This window comes from Leucopleurus acutus (assembly GCF_964270905.1).
Source record: "Leucopleurus acutus genome assembly, chromosome: 19".
Classification (NCBI taxonomy): domain Eukaryota; kingdom Metazoa; phylum Chordata; class Mammalia; order Artiodactyla; family Delphinidae; genus Leucopleurus; species Leucopleurus acutus.
Window position 1 is genome coordinate 8,509,374 of NC_139161.1, and position 16,740 is coordinate 8,526,113.

Below are 16,740 nucleotides of genomic sequence, written 5' to 3' on the forward strand. Positions count from 1 at the left end.
GTGACGCCGGCTGGAGGCCTTGGGGTGGTGAGTGATTCACGTCCGTGGTTAAGCGGGAGCTCCGCCCCCTGCAGACACGTTGGGCTGCTAACCACTGCGCTGCCCGGCTGCTGCTCTGTTCCTGGAAGCCTTTCTCGGAGCCCCTGGCCTCTGCCACTGTCTGCCTCTCCATGTTCCTCCCTTTCAGCCGCTGGGCTGCGTCTCCGGGCCCCTCGGCATGATGGGCTGGGGGAGAGGCCTGCGCTCCAGGAATGAGGTCTCAGGAGGCCGGCGCCCGGGGCTGCAAGAACACAGCCTCCGTCTGGGCATTACTTCCCTGTGCTCAGAGAGGCCAGTTCTGTGCCATCAGCACTTGGCAGCCATGACCACGGCTCTGCTTGGAAGCCTAAGGCATAATTTGCCCAAGCTCAAAGCTGTGATCTGGGTTTCGCATGGGACCGCCTGCTGACACACGAAACCCACTCTCTGGGGGCCTCTGTGGGCTCCGGCCCAGACACCCCTCCTCCTCTTCCTGCCTCCCTTTTCCAACCCCTGCCTCCCTGCGGCCAAGACCTTGGTCCAGGCAGCCTTCTTTCCTGGACCCCCAGTCCCTCTGACCTCACAGAATGCCCCCGTTCGGAGCTGCCGTCCCCTCCCCTCCTCCCAGACACCTCTGTCCCGTGTCTGGACCCTGCACCCCGTCTCCTCCCCAGAAGGCCAAGGGCCCTCGTCGTGGTGTTTCCTCCTTTATTTCAGATTTTCACGAGGCTGGGTTTGGGACTGGGCCAGAGATGGCCGTTTCCGCCGTGAGCCACACTCCGTCAGCTCAGACTACACCCACGGTCACCCTTTGACCAGCTTACTCTGGCCTTTTTTTTTTTTTCCCCCAGAAATAGAATTGTTAGACATATAAAAATATGTGAAGAATATAGTAAGATACCTGTACACCCACCATCCCGCTTAAGAAATAAGGTGTTACAGGTGCAACCCGAGAGCTTGGGTGACCCTGTTCCGGCCGAGGTGAGCGGCCGTCTGAATGTAGAACTGCTCGCTGCCGGGTGTGTCTGTACCGTGCGCTGTGTGTCTGCAGACGACACGCCGTCTGCTCCTGACCCCGGCAGCATCGCATCATGTGTCCGAGGGGAGTCAGCTACTGCCCTTTGCTTTTTCCCGAGACGGGACGACTGAGATGTATCCACGCAGCTCCTTGTATCTTAGTTCATTTGCTCTGACCTCGGGCAGGCGGGGATTCCTCTGTGCAGGGGGGCAGAGTTTTCGCCCCCTCGGCCTGTTGCTGGAGGCCCATGGAAGCTTTCCTCTCTTACAGACACTGCTGGACCCACTGTCATGGGTCCGGGGCCTGTGTGTGTTCCCCTGGGCAGACTGCCTGGGCTCTGGGACGCTTGCCCCGGGCCCTCCCAAGTGACCTTCCTCTTTGCTCACCCACCCTCACCCCCTTTCCGTGCTATGAGCAGCCACCCCGGGCGCTGCTGGCCGACCTTTGCCCTGGTTCCCACGGCACCCATGGCATTTTCCCTGCATCTGCTTCCTCACCTCCTTGCTGCCCTGCCCAGCCCAGCCCGTCTGTCCCCTGGCTGGGATCCCTGGGGCCTTCTCCTTCTGCCCTGACATCTGGTGTGTGGCCGGGTCCTGCTTTACATCCTTCAAGTACCTCTGGGGGGTGGTGGCCAGAGCCCCAGTCCCACCCTCATCCCTTGAGTGGTGGGTTCAGCAGTGCCGAACCACACCCCCGCCACCAATTCATATTTGCTCAGAACCTCAGAAGGTGACTTTAGCTGGACATAGGGCTTTTACAGGTTAGTTAAAGGCCTGGAGATGAGGTCATGCTGGGTTAGGGTGGCCCTAAATTCAGTGGCTGGGGTCCTTATAAGAAGAGAGACACAGAGGAGGCCACGTGAGGACAGAGGCAGAGATTGGAGTTTTGCAGCCGCATGCCACAGGATGCCTGGGGCCACCAGAAGCCAGAGAGGCAAGGAGGGATTTTCCCCAGAGCCTCTGGAGGGCCCACGGCCCTGCTGACACCTTGAGTTTGGACTTCGGCCTCTAGACCTGTGGGAAAATCGATTTCTTGTTATTTTAAGCCCCTGTTTGTGGTGATTTGTTACAGAAGCCGCAGGAAGCTAGGGCCCCTTCCCTCTGTGATCGACACCCCACCCACACAAGGAGCTCCCTAGTACGCTGTCTGCGCTGTGTCCCTGCCCTTACGGGGGGTGCCCCCGTGTCCCCCTTCCCCACCCCCGCCTTGGGTCCCGGCTCACACACCCCTTCCTTAGGGAGGGGCCCTGCTCCAGGCCCGGCTAGGGCCCCACCCCAGTGTCCTGTCACTCAGCTGTACTCATTGTCGTCCCCCGTGGACAGTAGGCGCCGGAGGAGGGGTAGGGCCCCTCCAGCTCGTTGCCCGCCCTTTCTCCAGGGCAGCACAGAAGAGCCGCTCGCTCTGTCACTGAGGGAGGGAAGGGAGTGTCCTTTGTGGAGGAGCTGGTCCAGGAAGAGGCCGCCAGAGTTTTGGCCGCTGTGCACCTGACACCCGGGCCCCCGCAGGCATCCCCAGCTGTTACTCCCCCTTCCCACTGGCACCCCCCCTCCTCCACTTCTCTCACGTTTCAGCCTCGCCATCCACCCAGGCACTCAAGTGACAAGTCTCGGTGTCGTCCTTGACCTCTGCCCCACCCCAGCCCCCCCAGGTCAACAGGTGGCCAAGGTCTTGTCAACTCACCATCCCCCCAGGTGGCCCTGGGACGGGCCACCCGTGATCTTGGCCGTGTCTCAGTCAGGCCTCTGTGTCTCCCCTCACCCCCCACCCCCTTTCTCCCCACCAGAGGCTCCTCCTCCCTGTCCAGTTGGTGTCTGGGGGGCTTTACTCAGTCCCGCCTGTGTGCCTGGGCCTGGGTGATAGCCTCCACCCACGGGATTCTTTAAAACAGACCTGGTTGTCCTCTGACCAAAAGAACCCTTGCTTCCCTTCTCCTCATAGGATAAATGGTAAACCCAGCGTGAGGCTCCCCTCCCCTGTCTAGCCTCTCACCCCTGCTCTCCCCTCCCTGCTCGGAGGGGTCACAGCTCTGGAAGCCATTCTCTTTCCAGGGTGATTTGACCCAGCCTGTCAGTCCCGTGAGCAGGTGGGTGGCGGGGATTCCTCTATCCTCCCCACCCCGTGCTCTATGGCACAGGGCAGGCAGCCAGTAAACATCATTGAATTGAACTTGATAGGAGAGGCTGGGGGGGATTGGCCAAAAAAACAAGTTTAAAATAAAAATCCCAGCCTTCTTTTGCCTTGGTTGACAAGGAGACTTTCTCTTTGCCTTCTGCGGAAGAAATGTATGGAGAACTCCGCGTCTCCAGGGAGGACGAGGAGAAGAGGCAGCCAGTAGGCACGGTGGTCTTTACATTTAAATTATTTATTTAATACAAATGAAAAACGCAGTTCCTCCGTAGCAGTGGCCGCACGGTAGGCTCTCAGCGGCCACACGTGGCTGCCGTATTGAACGCGGCAGGTCCATGGCATTTACGTCAACGCAGAAAGTTCTGCTGGGCAGGACTGGTCTGGATTGGCCCACACACTGGATCTTCAGATTCATCGTTCATCCGGAGAGCCTTTACTGGGTGCCGCTGAGCGGACAGAATGTTGGGATCCCAGGAGGAAGTGAAAGACACCAGCTCTTCGGGGAGTTTTCGTGTATTCTGGAGAGTTTAAACCCAGGGGCCTTGGGGCAGACTCTATCGAGGACGCTGCTCTCCATGCCCCTGGACCCTCCTTGCTCTGTACGGGCAGCCGGGGGCCTTTAGGAATAAAGCGGCAGCCCCCAGCTCCGGCAGGGCCGCAGCCAGGGATTGATGGCTGAGCACGAGGGCCGTTAGCGGTGGAATTTGGCCCTGTCTGGGCCGCCTCTCTCCATTGTCTAGATTTCCTTCCACACTGACCTGGAAGAACTCCCAGAGCAACAGGCCGGCCCAGGCTGTTTGCACCAGTAAACCCTGCAGCAGTCCCCAGGGCAGAGAGTAGCTGGATCGTATTTATTTAGGAACAGCCGAAACTTGAGGCGCAATAAAAAGTGGAGAGAAGATTCCGGAGAGGAATGCAGCAGGCCCCGGGCCCGGAATTCGTCTTGCTCTGGAAGGCTGCTGGCGGCCAGACTGGGGCCGGCCCTGGAGGGTCTCGGCCGGCTGCCCGCCTTGCTGGCAGGTACAGTAGCAGTGGCTGCAGGAGGGTCAGCGGGAGGGTCTGGGGGATGCAGCTTCTTTATTTTTAACTCAGGGAAGCAAACTGTGTGGTGGAGTCTGGGGATGAGCAGGAAATGAACGGAAAAGTCTTTTTTTTTAGGTGAGAGGCGGGCATCCCCTGTAGCTTGGAGCTAATAATGGAGGATTCGCAAGTACCTGAATGAGGGGAGGGGGAGGGGAGAGGTGGCAGAGATTCTGAGCTCAGAGCCTCAGAAAGTGTCCTTTCCGCCGAGTGCCTCCTCCCCCGCCTCCTCACAGGCCCCTCCCCAGAATGTACCCCAGGAACAAGGCTGTGCCCCTCTTGTCAACCCCTTCCTGAGGCCCCTGCTGCCTGTGTCACATTCACCTGGAGCGCTTGCCCTCTTTCCGCATGGCTGGGCCAGCCCAGGCCTCCTGGCTTTTGATGGGAGTTCAGGGGTCACTGGGATTGCCTCTTCTGTGTCCCGTCCCAGCCAGGCGCTGGGGCGCGCACACGCACTTCGTGGAAAGGGGCATAGCAGTGTCTTTAAAGATAAAACAGGCCTCACTCTTCCTCCTTACCCCGCACTGGGCTCCTCGCTGGTGATGGTGACATCAAAAAGAAGGTGGCTGGGAGTATGCAGATCACGGGTACAGGTCTGTGGGGCTCAAGGGTAGAGATACTGCCTTTAGAACTGTCTGGAAGGGGCTGCTGGGCAACAGTACCCATCCCAGGACGTGGGCAGGCTCCGGTGGCTGGGAGCTGGGGCTTGCTGGCTGGCACGAGCAGAGTTCCCAGAACTGTGGCCCGGGGGGCGGGTCCTGCCTCCCCAGGGCATAAGGCGTTGGTCGATGTGGGGATGTGCTGAGTTCAGAAGCCAGCCCCCTCACTGGGGCTGCTCGCTGGTTTACTATGCTAATACGCTTGTTGAAATCAAAGACCAGGACAGAGTTTTTCGTAACCACAGAGCCCTGTCTTGTTCTGCTAGAAGGAGAAGCCATGTGGGGAGCCCTGACCTGCTGACCAGTTGCCCCCTGAGTGGCCGGTGCTGAGGCCAGGACTCAGTGAGCAGCGGGGGTCGGCCGCCCCCTTCTCCCACTGCCTGGCCTCACCCCACCTCTGTGCCTGGCCTCTTCGCGGCTCATGACTAACGCGGCCCCGTCGGAGCCAATCGGTGCTGCCAGGTTTTCGGTTTCAAATTATCCCCCGCTTGGGCCAGAATGTTTGGAGTTTTAGGCATGGCTGGGGAAGGGACGCTGAGCCAGACTATGCCGGAGAAAAACCGAGGGTCAAGCTGTGCTCAGCAGCTGCGCCAGCCGCAGCAACAAAACGCACAGCGTGTGCAGCCGGCACCTGAAGCAGGTGGGCAGGATGGCTGAGGCCACGGCTGGGCTCCTCGTCCTGGTCCAGCCGCCCCCCAGCTGGCCCGGTCTGCCGCTCCGTGGGGCCTTCCTGGGCCTGCTCACCGCAGCGGGAATTGGTGTCGAAGAGTGCCCTGTGGCATTAAAGAGGTTTCTTTTTTCATACGTTTTCTGCAGTTGCTAAATCTAATACGATGAACATATAATACGTTTATAATCAAAGAAAAACAATAAGGAATATTTTTTTCAAAATCAGAAAGGAGATTAAACAAATCAGAAAACCTCCAAGATTCCCATTGTTTCCCACTGTTCTAACTTAATTGTTGGTGGTTGGCTTAATGTAATGTGTTAGAATGAAATATAATCACCAGAAAACATCGTTCAGGGAGCCCTGGCTCTTAAGTCTGTCTGTGGTGTCTGTTTGAGTGTCCTGTGGCTGATGTAACAAATTACCACAAACTTGGGGGCTTAAGTCAACAGAAGTTTATTCTCTCACAGTTCTGGAGGCCGGAAGTCTGAAATCCAAGTCTCGGCAGGGCCGGGCTCCTGGGGAGCTCTAGGGGAGAAGCTGTTCCCTGCCTGCTCCAGCTTCTGCGGGCTGCCAGGCTTCCTGGGCTTGTGGCCGCATCACTCCACTCTTCAAGGCCAACCTCTTCACATCTCTCTCTGATCCGTCTGCACATCCCCTTCTCTCTCTCTGTGTCAGATCTCCCTCTGCCCCCCTCTATGTGAGTACACGTGATGGCATTTAGGACCCTCCCAACCCCCTGATTCAGGATAATCTCCCATCTCAAGACCCTTCACTTAATCCCACCTGCAATGACTTTTTCTCCAAATAAGGTCCCGTTTACAGGATCCAGGGATTAGGGTGTGAGATCTTTGGGGCCGCTGTTCAGCCTACCACAGTGCCCACCTTCCGTCACTGTGCAGGCAGCCACCTTTGGAGCTGTCCTGCAGACTCTGCTGGGGGTGAGGTGTTGCTATTTGGTGTCTCCCAGAAGGTGTCACCCCCCCAACCCCCAAGAAGATGCCCTTGCTACCTAGGAGACTGCATTTGGGGTCCTGCCCTGGGCAGGAGGGGACGGGGACTTTGTGACATCCAGCAGAGAAGTGTGCATGGCCCTCTTGTGTTGACATGTGGCTCATGTGGCCCTGTAGGGCAGGATTGTAAACTCAGAGGTCACCTGGAGGAGGGGCTGGCAGATAACGAAAATGAGTGACGGGGCCGTGGGGACCACAGCAATCCAGAAAACGCGGTTTCATCTAAAGAGGGTAGCAGTCTTCAAGGCGGCCCCTTGGGCAAGGCAGGAAGGCTCATTCCGTGTGGCTATATGCCCTCCCTTTTCCGAGAGATGAGGAAAATCTGGAGTTCTCGGTGAAATTGCCCGTTTGCAACATTGGCACGAATACACGTTTTCTTTAGACAGGGTCAGTTAGGCATACAAAACCTGCTTCTGTGTCTCGGGTAGAGGGCTGCCAGTCTGAACCCTTGCGGTGAATGAAGCTTAAAGGGCAGAGGAGGTGTCCCCCAGCCCTCCCTCTGACCACGTGCTGTCCCCCTCCACCCCCGAGTTGCCAGCTGAGCAGTCCCGGGACCCCAGGTGAATAGCAGGGAGCAGTGCTGAGCCCCCAGCCCGGCCAGGCCCCGTGTCCTCTCCCAGAGAGGCGCTGAGTCTGGGGAAATCAGTGGCGAGGAGCTGCGCTCCCTCCCAGGGGACAGCTGGAGACTCACTGACTCATGAGTAAGTGGTAGGACTCTTCCAGGAAGTCTCCATCCCGCGCTCCCCTCTCGGCTGGGGTGGGACGGCCAGCTGCCTCTATCTCCGCAGGCGGACGGCACACCCGGGCGTCTGCAGGGGTGACTTCTCCGGGCTCAACCCCGGCAGGTGTTCCTGAACCTTCCCTCGGCCCCTGCCTGGGGCGCCACTGCCCCTCCTTCCGGCCGGGTCAGGGTGGGAGTGAAGGGCCGGCAGAGGTGGAGGGAAGGGAAGGCGGGCAGGCAGGAACCAGGATTTTCAAACGCTCCAACCAAAGGAAATCGCAGCATCGCGGGCCGGGGGAAATGAAAGACTCTGGAAGTCTCCAGGAATTTGATTCTGTGAGCTGGTTTCCAAGAGGCTAAGTTAAGCTTCTCCAAGTGGATATTAAAAAGGAGCAGCGAGACGAGCCCGGGCGGAGGGGCTGGAGGGGGTGGAGAGAAGGCACCGGAAGCCGTCGCACGCTGCACCTCTGGAGCCACCGCACAAAGCCCCGCCGGCCGGTCCTCGGCCCGGAGGACCCTGGGGACCGCAGGAGCCTTTCAAGGCCCACGTCCGGCCCTTGCTCCCGCCTCTTCTTTTATTTCTCTCCTTCGCTGCCTTTCCCCTCCCGATTCCAAGAGACAATGCTACTTCAGTTTGGAGCACAAACATATGATCAGCACATGGAAATGTGGTAATTTGGATGCATTCGTGATTGCAACAGATTGAAGAAATTAGACCAGACAAAGAGTGTTTTTGGAGGAGGAGGAGAGGAGGCAGAAAGAGGGAGGGCGACGGGGTGAGAAAGGGGAGGACGCCTCTGGAAAGGGGGACGCCGGGACTCCCGCCTGCTGCTAAATATATCCGTAGTGATGGAGAGAGACCGGATCACAGGTAGGCAAGCGGCCCTCCTCCCCCGGCTGCCCCTTCCCCTTAACTCACAACTTTCTTTATGCTTCGGGAAATAAGCACCCAAGGGTCACTTTGACTCATTTTTGTGGACATATTTCTTTTCCTCTTGACTGTTCTGAGGTCCTGGGACGTAATGTTCCAAAAGTGAAGCTTCGCTAAGTCGGGCTTTTATTTAAACTCGGCTCTCCGTCCCCTCACTATTTCTCTTTCATTTCCCAGTGTGCCACTTTTGCATCTTAAGACGGCCGTGAATGCTGAGACTGTGGGCGCCGAAGTCTGGGAAAGGGTGGGGGGACCCGCTTCTGGCGCTGGGGTCCGGGGTGGCGGCCCCGGGATGCCGACTGTGGTTTGTCCGCTGTGTGGTTTGTTTGTTCTCTGCCAGCCAAAGTCCGTCTTCAAGGCCGCCTTGGTCTCCTCCCTGAAATAGCATTTCGGTGCCTTCCCGGGAGTTGATTACAGGGCCGGGAGCTCCCGGTGCCCAAACAAGATGTGCAAATGCCTGTGTGTGTGTGTGCGCGCGCGCGCGTGCGCGTATGCACACGTACAGCGGAGAGAGCTTATTCTATTCTGCCGGAAGCTTGGGGGAGTTGACCAAGGTGACTCCCACTTGGAGGTGCTGGTGTCATTGGGGTCCTGTACTCACCTGGGCACCGTGGACAGAGAGGGGGTAGCAATGATCGTCCACGTGGTTGGGTGGGATTGATTTAGGACGGGAAGAGTGGAGCTGTGGGCTCTGCTCAGATTCTGGGGCAGAATCACTGATCAGAACATCAGAATGTCACGTGGGGCAAGGAGTGAGGGCAGATGGCTGGTCCTCGGGCTGGAGGGACCTTGCAGGTCCCTGGATCGGTCCCCGCACCCTGTGTGGGATCGAGGCCAAGTGGGTCACTTTGGAGCGGGCTCAGACCCACCGGGGCAAGAACCAAGCAGTGGAGAGAAGAGAGGCCGCCCCTCCTAAGTCACCCCAGTGAGAAGCCCCTCTTTCTTGGGCTTGGTGTCCCGTGTCAGCATCTGATACCATCACGAATAATTCCCATTCATTATGGCGCCTGCTGCTACGGCACACCCCTCAAGCCAGGTGCTGGCCTGAGACGTCCTGGGGCATCAGCCTCTGGGCTTCAGGTGCTCCAAGATGACCCCTGGGTCAAAGTGAGGATAAGAATGTTGCTCCCCAAGTGCCACTGGCTTGGTCTGTTGTTTGCCACTGTGTGTGTTGCAGGGGGGGCTCCCCAAGAGGCCAGAGGGAAGGAAGGCGCATGTCAGTGTCTCCTCTGAAGATGGCCCCTTGCCTGCTGCTCCAGGGGCTGATCAGATCCCAGTGTGATGTCAGGGCTGACGGGGCAGCCACAGGCAGGGGAGCTGCCGGCGGGGTGCGTGTGTGCGCGCGCATGTCTGTGCTGCAGGGCACACAAACGGGCACTGCGACTGACCACAGGAGGTGGGGCAGCCATGGAGACTGGCGGAAGGCACGGCTGGTGGGACCGCATCTCATGTGTGTTTGAGCTCAGTGACGCGGGCCAGCTGGGGCGGACGGGGCGCTAGCCAGGGTGCCTTGCTCTCCGGCTGGCAAGGGCTGCAGGCTGTGGGACCAGGGAGGATGGTTACTCCATTGGCCTGGCTGCCAGGGGCCTCCGGCCCAGCCTTCATTTAACAGATGACCAAGCCGAGGCCCAGCTGGGTGACCACCAGGGGACCAGAGAGCCAGGGCACGGAGGCTGGAAGGGGGTCCTTGGGGGAATCAGAAGCAGTGGCAACGTCTTGGAACCTCCCGGGCTAAGTGAACTTGAGGAGCTTTTCATGAACTGAACAAACAGTCCGCTCTGTGCCTTTATAAGTGTTGAGCACCACGCCCTCGGCCAAGGACAGCACGACGACGACGGGTGAAGTAGGGACCTTCTCCCAGGATGTGCCTGAGGAGAAATTGGTACTTTCTATGAAATCCTCATTTGGATGCATTTTCATTAAAAAATACTTCTTTCAAAGCTCGGTTAGAAACTGGTTCCAGAAGAGAGAAGTCCCCAGGCTGTCTCCCCATGTTTCTCAAACCTGGTTAGACCTTGACCTTCGTCTTTACTTGTAACTCAGAGCTTAAGCAGCCCCTGGGCAAGTCTCGCTCTGCAGCCCTGGGCTCAGTTTCCCAACCTGTAAAGGGAGGGAGTTGGATCAGCACGGCCTTGAGGCCGCATCCCCACAGCCAGCGGCGGGCTTCTGAGCCTGTTCTGGGGACCCCGCCGGCTGCGGCCTGCTTCTCAAGGGCACTGCCCCTCTGTGACAACGTAAGACAGTTGTGGCTGCCTCAGTCCGCACCGGGCGGCTGTGGGGCTGGGGGCCACGATGCCGAGCGTGTGTGTGGACGGGGGCCTGTCTGGCCAGACGCCCCACCCGCCAGCTTCCAGAAGTAGCTGTCACTGCTCATGGCCCACTGGGCTGGCATTTAAGGCGTGTCTGGCTGACTCTGGGCCGCTGCCCAGCAGCTGTCCAGGAGGGGCTGGTGAGGAGGGGGCTTGGGGCAGGTGCGGGCGGCCTCAGGAGACCTCAGCTCTCCCTCCTCCGTCTCTCGCGAGCACCTAGCTCCCACTTGGTTTGGGACGTGGGCCCTGGGTCCTCTTCTGCAGTCAGGCAGCCTCCAGCCCTCTCGAGGCTGCGGCCTTGCCCTGGGAAGATGCCGGAGGGCTCGTCAGCCGGGCGGGGATGAATCACGGAGCAGTGACTGGCCGCTGAGACACAGGCCGCTTCTTCCAGCCAAGGGTCGGCCTTTTTTCCTTGTTCTGGACTGGCTTTGTGGCTTTTACAAATCAAGCAGTTTTATCTTGTTCCAAGTGCTTGTGTTTCAGCAGGGAGACTCTCCAGGAAGGGAACTTTCCACTGAGGGGCTGTGACTTAGCTCAGCTAGGCCTCGGGGAGGGTGGGAAGGGCCACGCGGTGAGCTGTCTGCAGAGAATGTGGACGTTTCTCCGCTCGGTCAGGAAGGTTGGCGCGGGGGCCTGGAAGGGCCGGGCTGCACTGCACCCGGGAGGAGAGAGCTGGCACTCTGCTCTGCTCGGGGGCGGGGGGCGGGGGGGGAGGTCCTGTGTCACGGTCATGGGGAGGGCAGGGAGCTGGACAGCCCCCACCGTGGGAGGCGTGCCTCAGTCCTCACTCTGCTGCACCCTCTTGCCTCTGGGTCCCGGGCATTTCATACTCTTGGCCTGGACAGCTGCTGCGGTCATCAGCTTCCTGGACCCTCTCTGCCAGGGCTTCACTCTCCTCATCTCCAAGATGAGAAGCTTGGCCCGAGGCCCTCCTGGCCCTCTGCCTCTTCCACCTCTGACTGACGAGGGCCTTGGTTTCCTGGAGCTGCTGTAACCAAGTACCACCGCTTGGGGAGCTTACAACGACAGCAGTTGATCCTCTCCCAGCTCTGGAGGCCAGAAGTCCAAATTCAAGGTGTCCGAGGCTTGGTTCCTTCAGGAGGCCCTGAGGGAGCATCCCTTCCAGGCCTGTCTCCTGGCTTCCGGCGGCAGCCGGCGCCCCTTGGCATGCTTGGCTGGTGGATGCCTCTCTCCAGTCTCTGCCTCTGTTGTCACACAGCCTTCTTCTGTGTCTCAAATCTCCCTCTGCTTCTCTCTTATAAGGACACTTGTTCCTGGGTTTAGGGCCCACTCGGATAATCCAGGAGGACCAAAATTCTAGAACCTTATCCTAATGACATCTGCAAGACCCTTTTTCCAAATAGGTCCACATGCACAGATTCCAGGTGAACATGAATTTGGGGGGCGGGGCACCATTCAACCCCCTCCAGTCCCCATGCATCCTGGATGCACAGGGTGATTCCATGTCCCGAGATCACTTGCCATCCCCCACTCTGGCCACGGGGTCCCCTACCCCTGGTGGGGTGTGGGAAGCTCAGCCCCATGAGAACTGCAGAAGCCTGCCCACCCCCCTTCCAGGCACCGTCTTGCTGGGGTTGCCTTGTGTTCCCTGCTGGTGGGGGTGAGGCCTGGGGCAGGCCCCGGGGACAGAGTGGGCCTAGGATGGAGGGCTTTGGTACCTGGGTCTGCCTGCCCAATAAGGGCACCTTCGCCTGGTGCCTTGTAATTTTTTTTTCTTTGAGCTCCAAATCGGTCTGTGCAAAACTTTTCCTGATTAGAGGATTTATTTCTATGTAAAGTCCTACTAAGGAATGGCATGACAATCACACTGTTACGCATTAAAGAACCTTCAATAACATCATAGCGTGAGATTGGGGCTGTCCTGAGCCACCTGTGAGTGGTCACCGCGGCCATTCTGTACTATAAGGACTTGGGGTGCCTGCGGCTCTGGACTCTTTTTTAAAAAATCGTGGTAAAATGTACACAACATAAAATGTACCTTTTAAAAAAAATTTTATTGGAGTATAGTTGATTTACAAGGTTGTATTAGTTTCAGGTGAACGGCAAAGTGAATCAGTTATACATATACACATATCCACTCTTTTTTAGATTCTTTTCCCGTATAGGCCATTACGGAGTACTGAGTAGAGTTCCCTGTGCTCTACAGTAGGTCCTTATTAGTTATCTGTTTTATGTATAGTAGTGTGTATATGTCAATCCCAACCTCCTAATTATCCTTTTCCCCATTTCCCCCCAGTAACCATAAGTTTGTTTTCTACATCTGTGACTCTATTTCTGTTTTGTAAATAAGTTCATTTGTCCTATTTTTTTAGATTCCACATATAAGCGATATCATATGATATAAAATGTATCTTTTCTATAATTTTTAGGTGTACAGTTCAGTGGCATTAAGTGCGTTCACATAGTTGTGCAACCATCCATCCATTTCCAGAACTTTTTCATCTTCCCAAAGTGAAACTCCATTAAACACTACCTCCTCTTTGCCCCCTCTGACCTGACCCTGGCAAACACCCTTCTGCTTTCTGTCTCTATGAATTTGACTATTCCAGTTTCCTCATATACGTGGAATCATGCAAGTTTGTCTGTTTTGTGACTGACTTACTTCACTTAATGACTTCATGGTTCCTCCATGCTGTAGCAGGTGTCAGAGTCTCCTCCTGTTTAAGGCAGAATAATATTCCATTATATGATAGACCACATTTTGTTTCTCTATTGATCTATGGGTAGACATTTGGGTGGTTTCCACCTTTTGGCTATTATGAAAATTGCTGCCATAAACATGTATGTATAGGTATTTGCCTGAGTCCTTGCTTTCAAATATTTTGGGTATATACCCAGAAGCAGAATTGCTGGACCATATGGTAGTTCTATGTTTAATTTTGGGGGGAACCACCGTACTGCTTGTCACTGCAACTATACCATTTTACATTCCCACCAGCAGTGCCCATGGGTTCTAATTTCTCCACGTCCTCCTGAACACATGTTATTTTTTAAAATATATATGTAACAGCCATTCTAATAAGTGTGAGGTGGTACCTCATTGCAGTTCCGATTTGCATTTCTCTAATGATTAGTGACGCTGAGCATCTTCCCATGTGCCTCTTGGCATCTGTATGTCTTCTTTGGAGAAATGTCTATTCAAGTCCTTTGTCAGATTTTAAATTGGCTTTGTGTGTGTGTGTGTGTGATTGAGTTGTAGAAGTTTTTAAAAACATGTTCTGGATATTAATTCCTCATCAGACATACGATTTGTAAATATTTTCTTCCATTCCGTGTGTTTCCTTTTCCTTCTGCTGAGAGTCTCCTTTGATGCACAAAAGTTTTGCACTTTGATGAAGCTCAATTTATCTACTTTTTCTTTTAGTGCCTGTGCTTTTAGTGTCGCACCCAACGTCACAAGCCTTTCCCCCTGTGTTTCTTTCTAAGAGTTTTACAGTTTTAGCTCTTGCATTTAGGCCTTTGATCCATTTTGAGTTAACTTTGTACATGTACATGTGAGATTAGGCTCCATGTTTTCGTCCTGGGCTCTTGATTTTTTTTTTTTTTTTTTTTTTCACACCCAGGCTGGCTTCACTGGGTGAGGTGGCAGGAAGTGGGGAAATCCTGGGTTGGGCTGGCCTTGACCATCCCCTCAGGCTGGCCAGGGAGCCTCAGCTCCGGCCCTGGGCATGGCTGGACATGTGCTCTGCCCGGGGCAGCCCAGGCCTGTGTCCTTCTGGACTGACGAGGAGGCCAGCCTGGGGTCTCCTGGGGTCCACTCTCAGGTGGGCCTCCTATTCTCAGTGGTTTCAGTGCCCAGCCTGCGTGTGAGACCGACTGTCTGTGTGTCAGTGTCTGTTGGTCTGTCCCCATGCTGCATCTCAGGAAGCCTCCTCCAGCCCCATTCTCCCTCTTTGCTTCTGCGATCCTAGACTCCGTCTGCCTCCTGCTCGGAGCTGGTCATCCCCATTGTCTCCCTTCCCATCCGGGCACAAACCTCTGTCCGGAAGCTACCACCTAAACCGCCTTGCCCGAAGTCCCCTGGACCACCGTCCCGCCTTCACCGCCCTCATGTCAGTTCTGCTCCCATTGGGCTGGGTGCGGGGTGGGGGTGGGACCCAACGGAGAAACTGGAGAGATTTCCTCTTAACCAGAGGCTCATGTTTGGAGACTGTTTGGGGCCCCAGGCCTCGTATGAACTCAGGACAGATAGCGACGCAGATTTCAGCTCCTGGAGACCCCTCTCTGCCTGCGGGCTTGGGACCTGCCTTAGATCTTCTGATCTTCCCTCCCTCTTCTTTCTTTTTTCTTTTTAAGGTATGTACGTATGTATGTATTTATTTATTTTTGGCTGCGTTGGGTCTTTGTTGCTGCATGCAGCTTTCTCTAGTTGTGGCGAGCGGGAGCTATTCTTCGTTGTGGTGCATGGGCTTCTCATTGCGGCGGCCTCTCTTGTTGCGGAGCACGGGCTCTAGGCGCGCGAGCTTCAGTAGTTGCTGCACGTGGGCTCAGTAGTTGTGGCGCGCAGGCTTAGTTGCTCCGTGGCACGTGGGATCTTCCCGGACCGGGGATCAAACCCGTGTGCCCTGCACTGGCAGGCAGATTCTTAACTACTGCGCCGCCAGGGAAGTGGTGCAGTAGTTAAGTTTTTTTTTTTTTTTTTTTTAGCAAATGAGGAAACTGACTTGAGCAAAGCTGAATAAACAAAGCAACACACCCCCTGGAAATTAGCAAAGAGGCACCAGCTCTGAAACTTTTCTATGAGAAGTTGAAAATGCTTTGGGGCTGGGCCTGTCTGCCGGAGCAGGTAGGTGGGTGTGAAGAGCCGCCCAGCTCTGCGTGGCAGGAGCCCACACGCCCAGAGCCCGTTCCTCTGCGTGGTCCCGATTCTCCCTCCCGCCAGCGAGTGTGAACAATCAGTGACCTCTGTCTCTGTCCTCCGCTTTACGTTCACCTCAGGTCCTGATGTCTGCGGGTGGCTGTTCGCAGGACCACTAGGCACCTGTCGTCCCAATTATCTGGCAAATATTTATTGAGGTTGTACTATGTGCAGCCGAGACGTCTCCTGGGTTCTTGACCTACAGTGAGGAGCCAGTACCCTGCTCCTTTGGGGCTGGCAGTCTGAGCTAGATGTCAGACAGCTAACCAATAAACACATCAATTGATGACTTTAGATGAAGAAACAAAGAACAGGTGATGTGATGTGATTGTTGGTAGGTGTGTGGGTGTGGGTGTGGGTGTATGTGGGTGTGTATTCATGGACACCTTCCTTGAGGGGGTGACATTGAGCTGAAACTTACGTGTCCAGAAGGACCTGACAGGTCAAGATCCAGAAGGACATTCAGGCAAAGGGAACAGCAAGTGCAAAGGCCCTGAGGTTAGACCATCACAGAGGTGCGAGTGGCTGGACTGCATTGTTGGAGGAGAGAGGCAAGTCTGAGACCAGCAAGGTAGGCGGGGCCGGGTCATGCCAGGCCTCGGAGGCCCTGGCGAGAGTTCGTTTCTCTCCTCAGTGTTCTGGGTGGAGAAAGCGGCAGGACCTGAGTGCCCCGTGGCCGCTGCGACTCGCCTGTAGCAGGCAGGGAGGAGAAGCACGGGGACCTGGAGGGGTGGCCGTCACCGTCACTCTATGCAGCTGGAGAGGGAGGACCTCTGATTGCTGGGTGGACCCTGGTGGTTGAAGAGGCCCAGCCCTGCCCAGTCCTTCCCCGTGGGCTGCTATCTTTAGGAGGGAGTGCTTGCGGCCTCTGAGCGCAGAGGCTGTGGTTTGGTGCGTGCTTGGCCGAGGGTGGGGTGGCCTGAGTCCTGGGAAGGTGACCCGAGGAGCGGACAGCCTCAGGGGAAGCATGACTCCGGGCCTCCTCGCTTTGTATCTCCTGGGTCCTGACTCGCTGGCAGGGATATCACACATGCCTGCTCATGCCCCCATGTGGGGTAGCGGCCAGTGTGTCTGAGGACACCGTCCCATCCCACTGGGCCCTCTGAGCCTCAGGTTTCTCCCCAGCTCTGGGCCGCTGACTCTGGGGGAGGCCTGGAAGTACAGAATGTTTTCCAGGGCATCCCACTGGCCCTCAGAGCTGGGGTGAGTCAGAGCCTCTTCCCATAATGGAGCAGTAGCCGAGGCCCGGGGATTCTGGCCTGGTGCCCGGTTCCTGGGGCAGGAGAAGCGAGGTGGCCAGGCAGGCAGGGCTGGGGGC

The 16,740-nt window shown here is 56.5% G+C and overlaps 1 protein-coding gene across 2 annotated transcripts in view; it reads left to right on the plus strand.

The window, feature by feature from the left end:
- Window positions 1-16,740, plus strand: part of SEPTIN9 (septin 9) — a 165,253-nt gene that overhangs the window by 17,053 nt on the left and 131,460 nt on the right. Inside the window, exon 1 of one of the 2 annotated variants that reach the window (XM_082861284.1) lies at window positions 8,138-8,174. The exons of the other annotated variant lie outside the window; for it this stretch is intronic. Coding sequence (XP_082717410.1) covers window positions 8,153-8,174 — 22 coding nt within the window. The 5' untranslated portion in view covers window positions 8,138-8,152. Of the gene's footprint in view, window positions 1-8,137; window positions 8,175-16,740 lie in introns of those variants that run through there. 2 annotated transcript variants of the gene reach the window in all.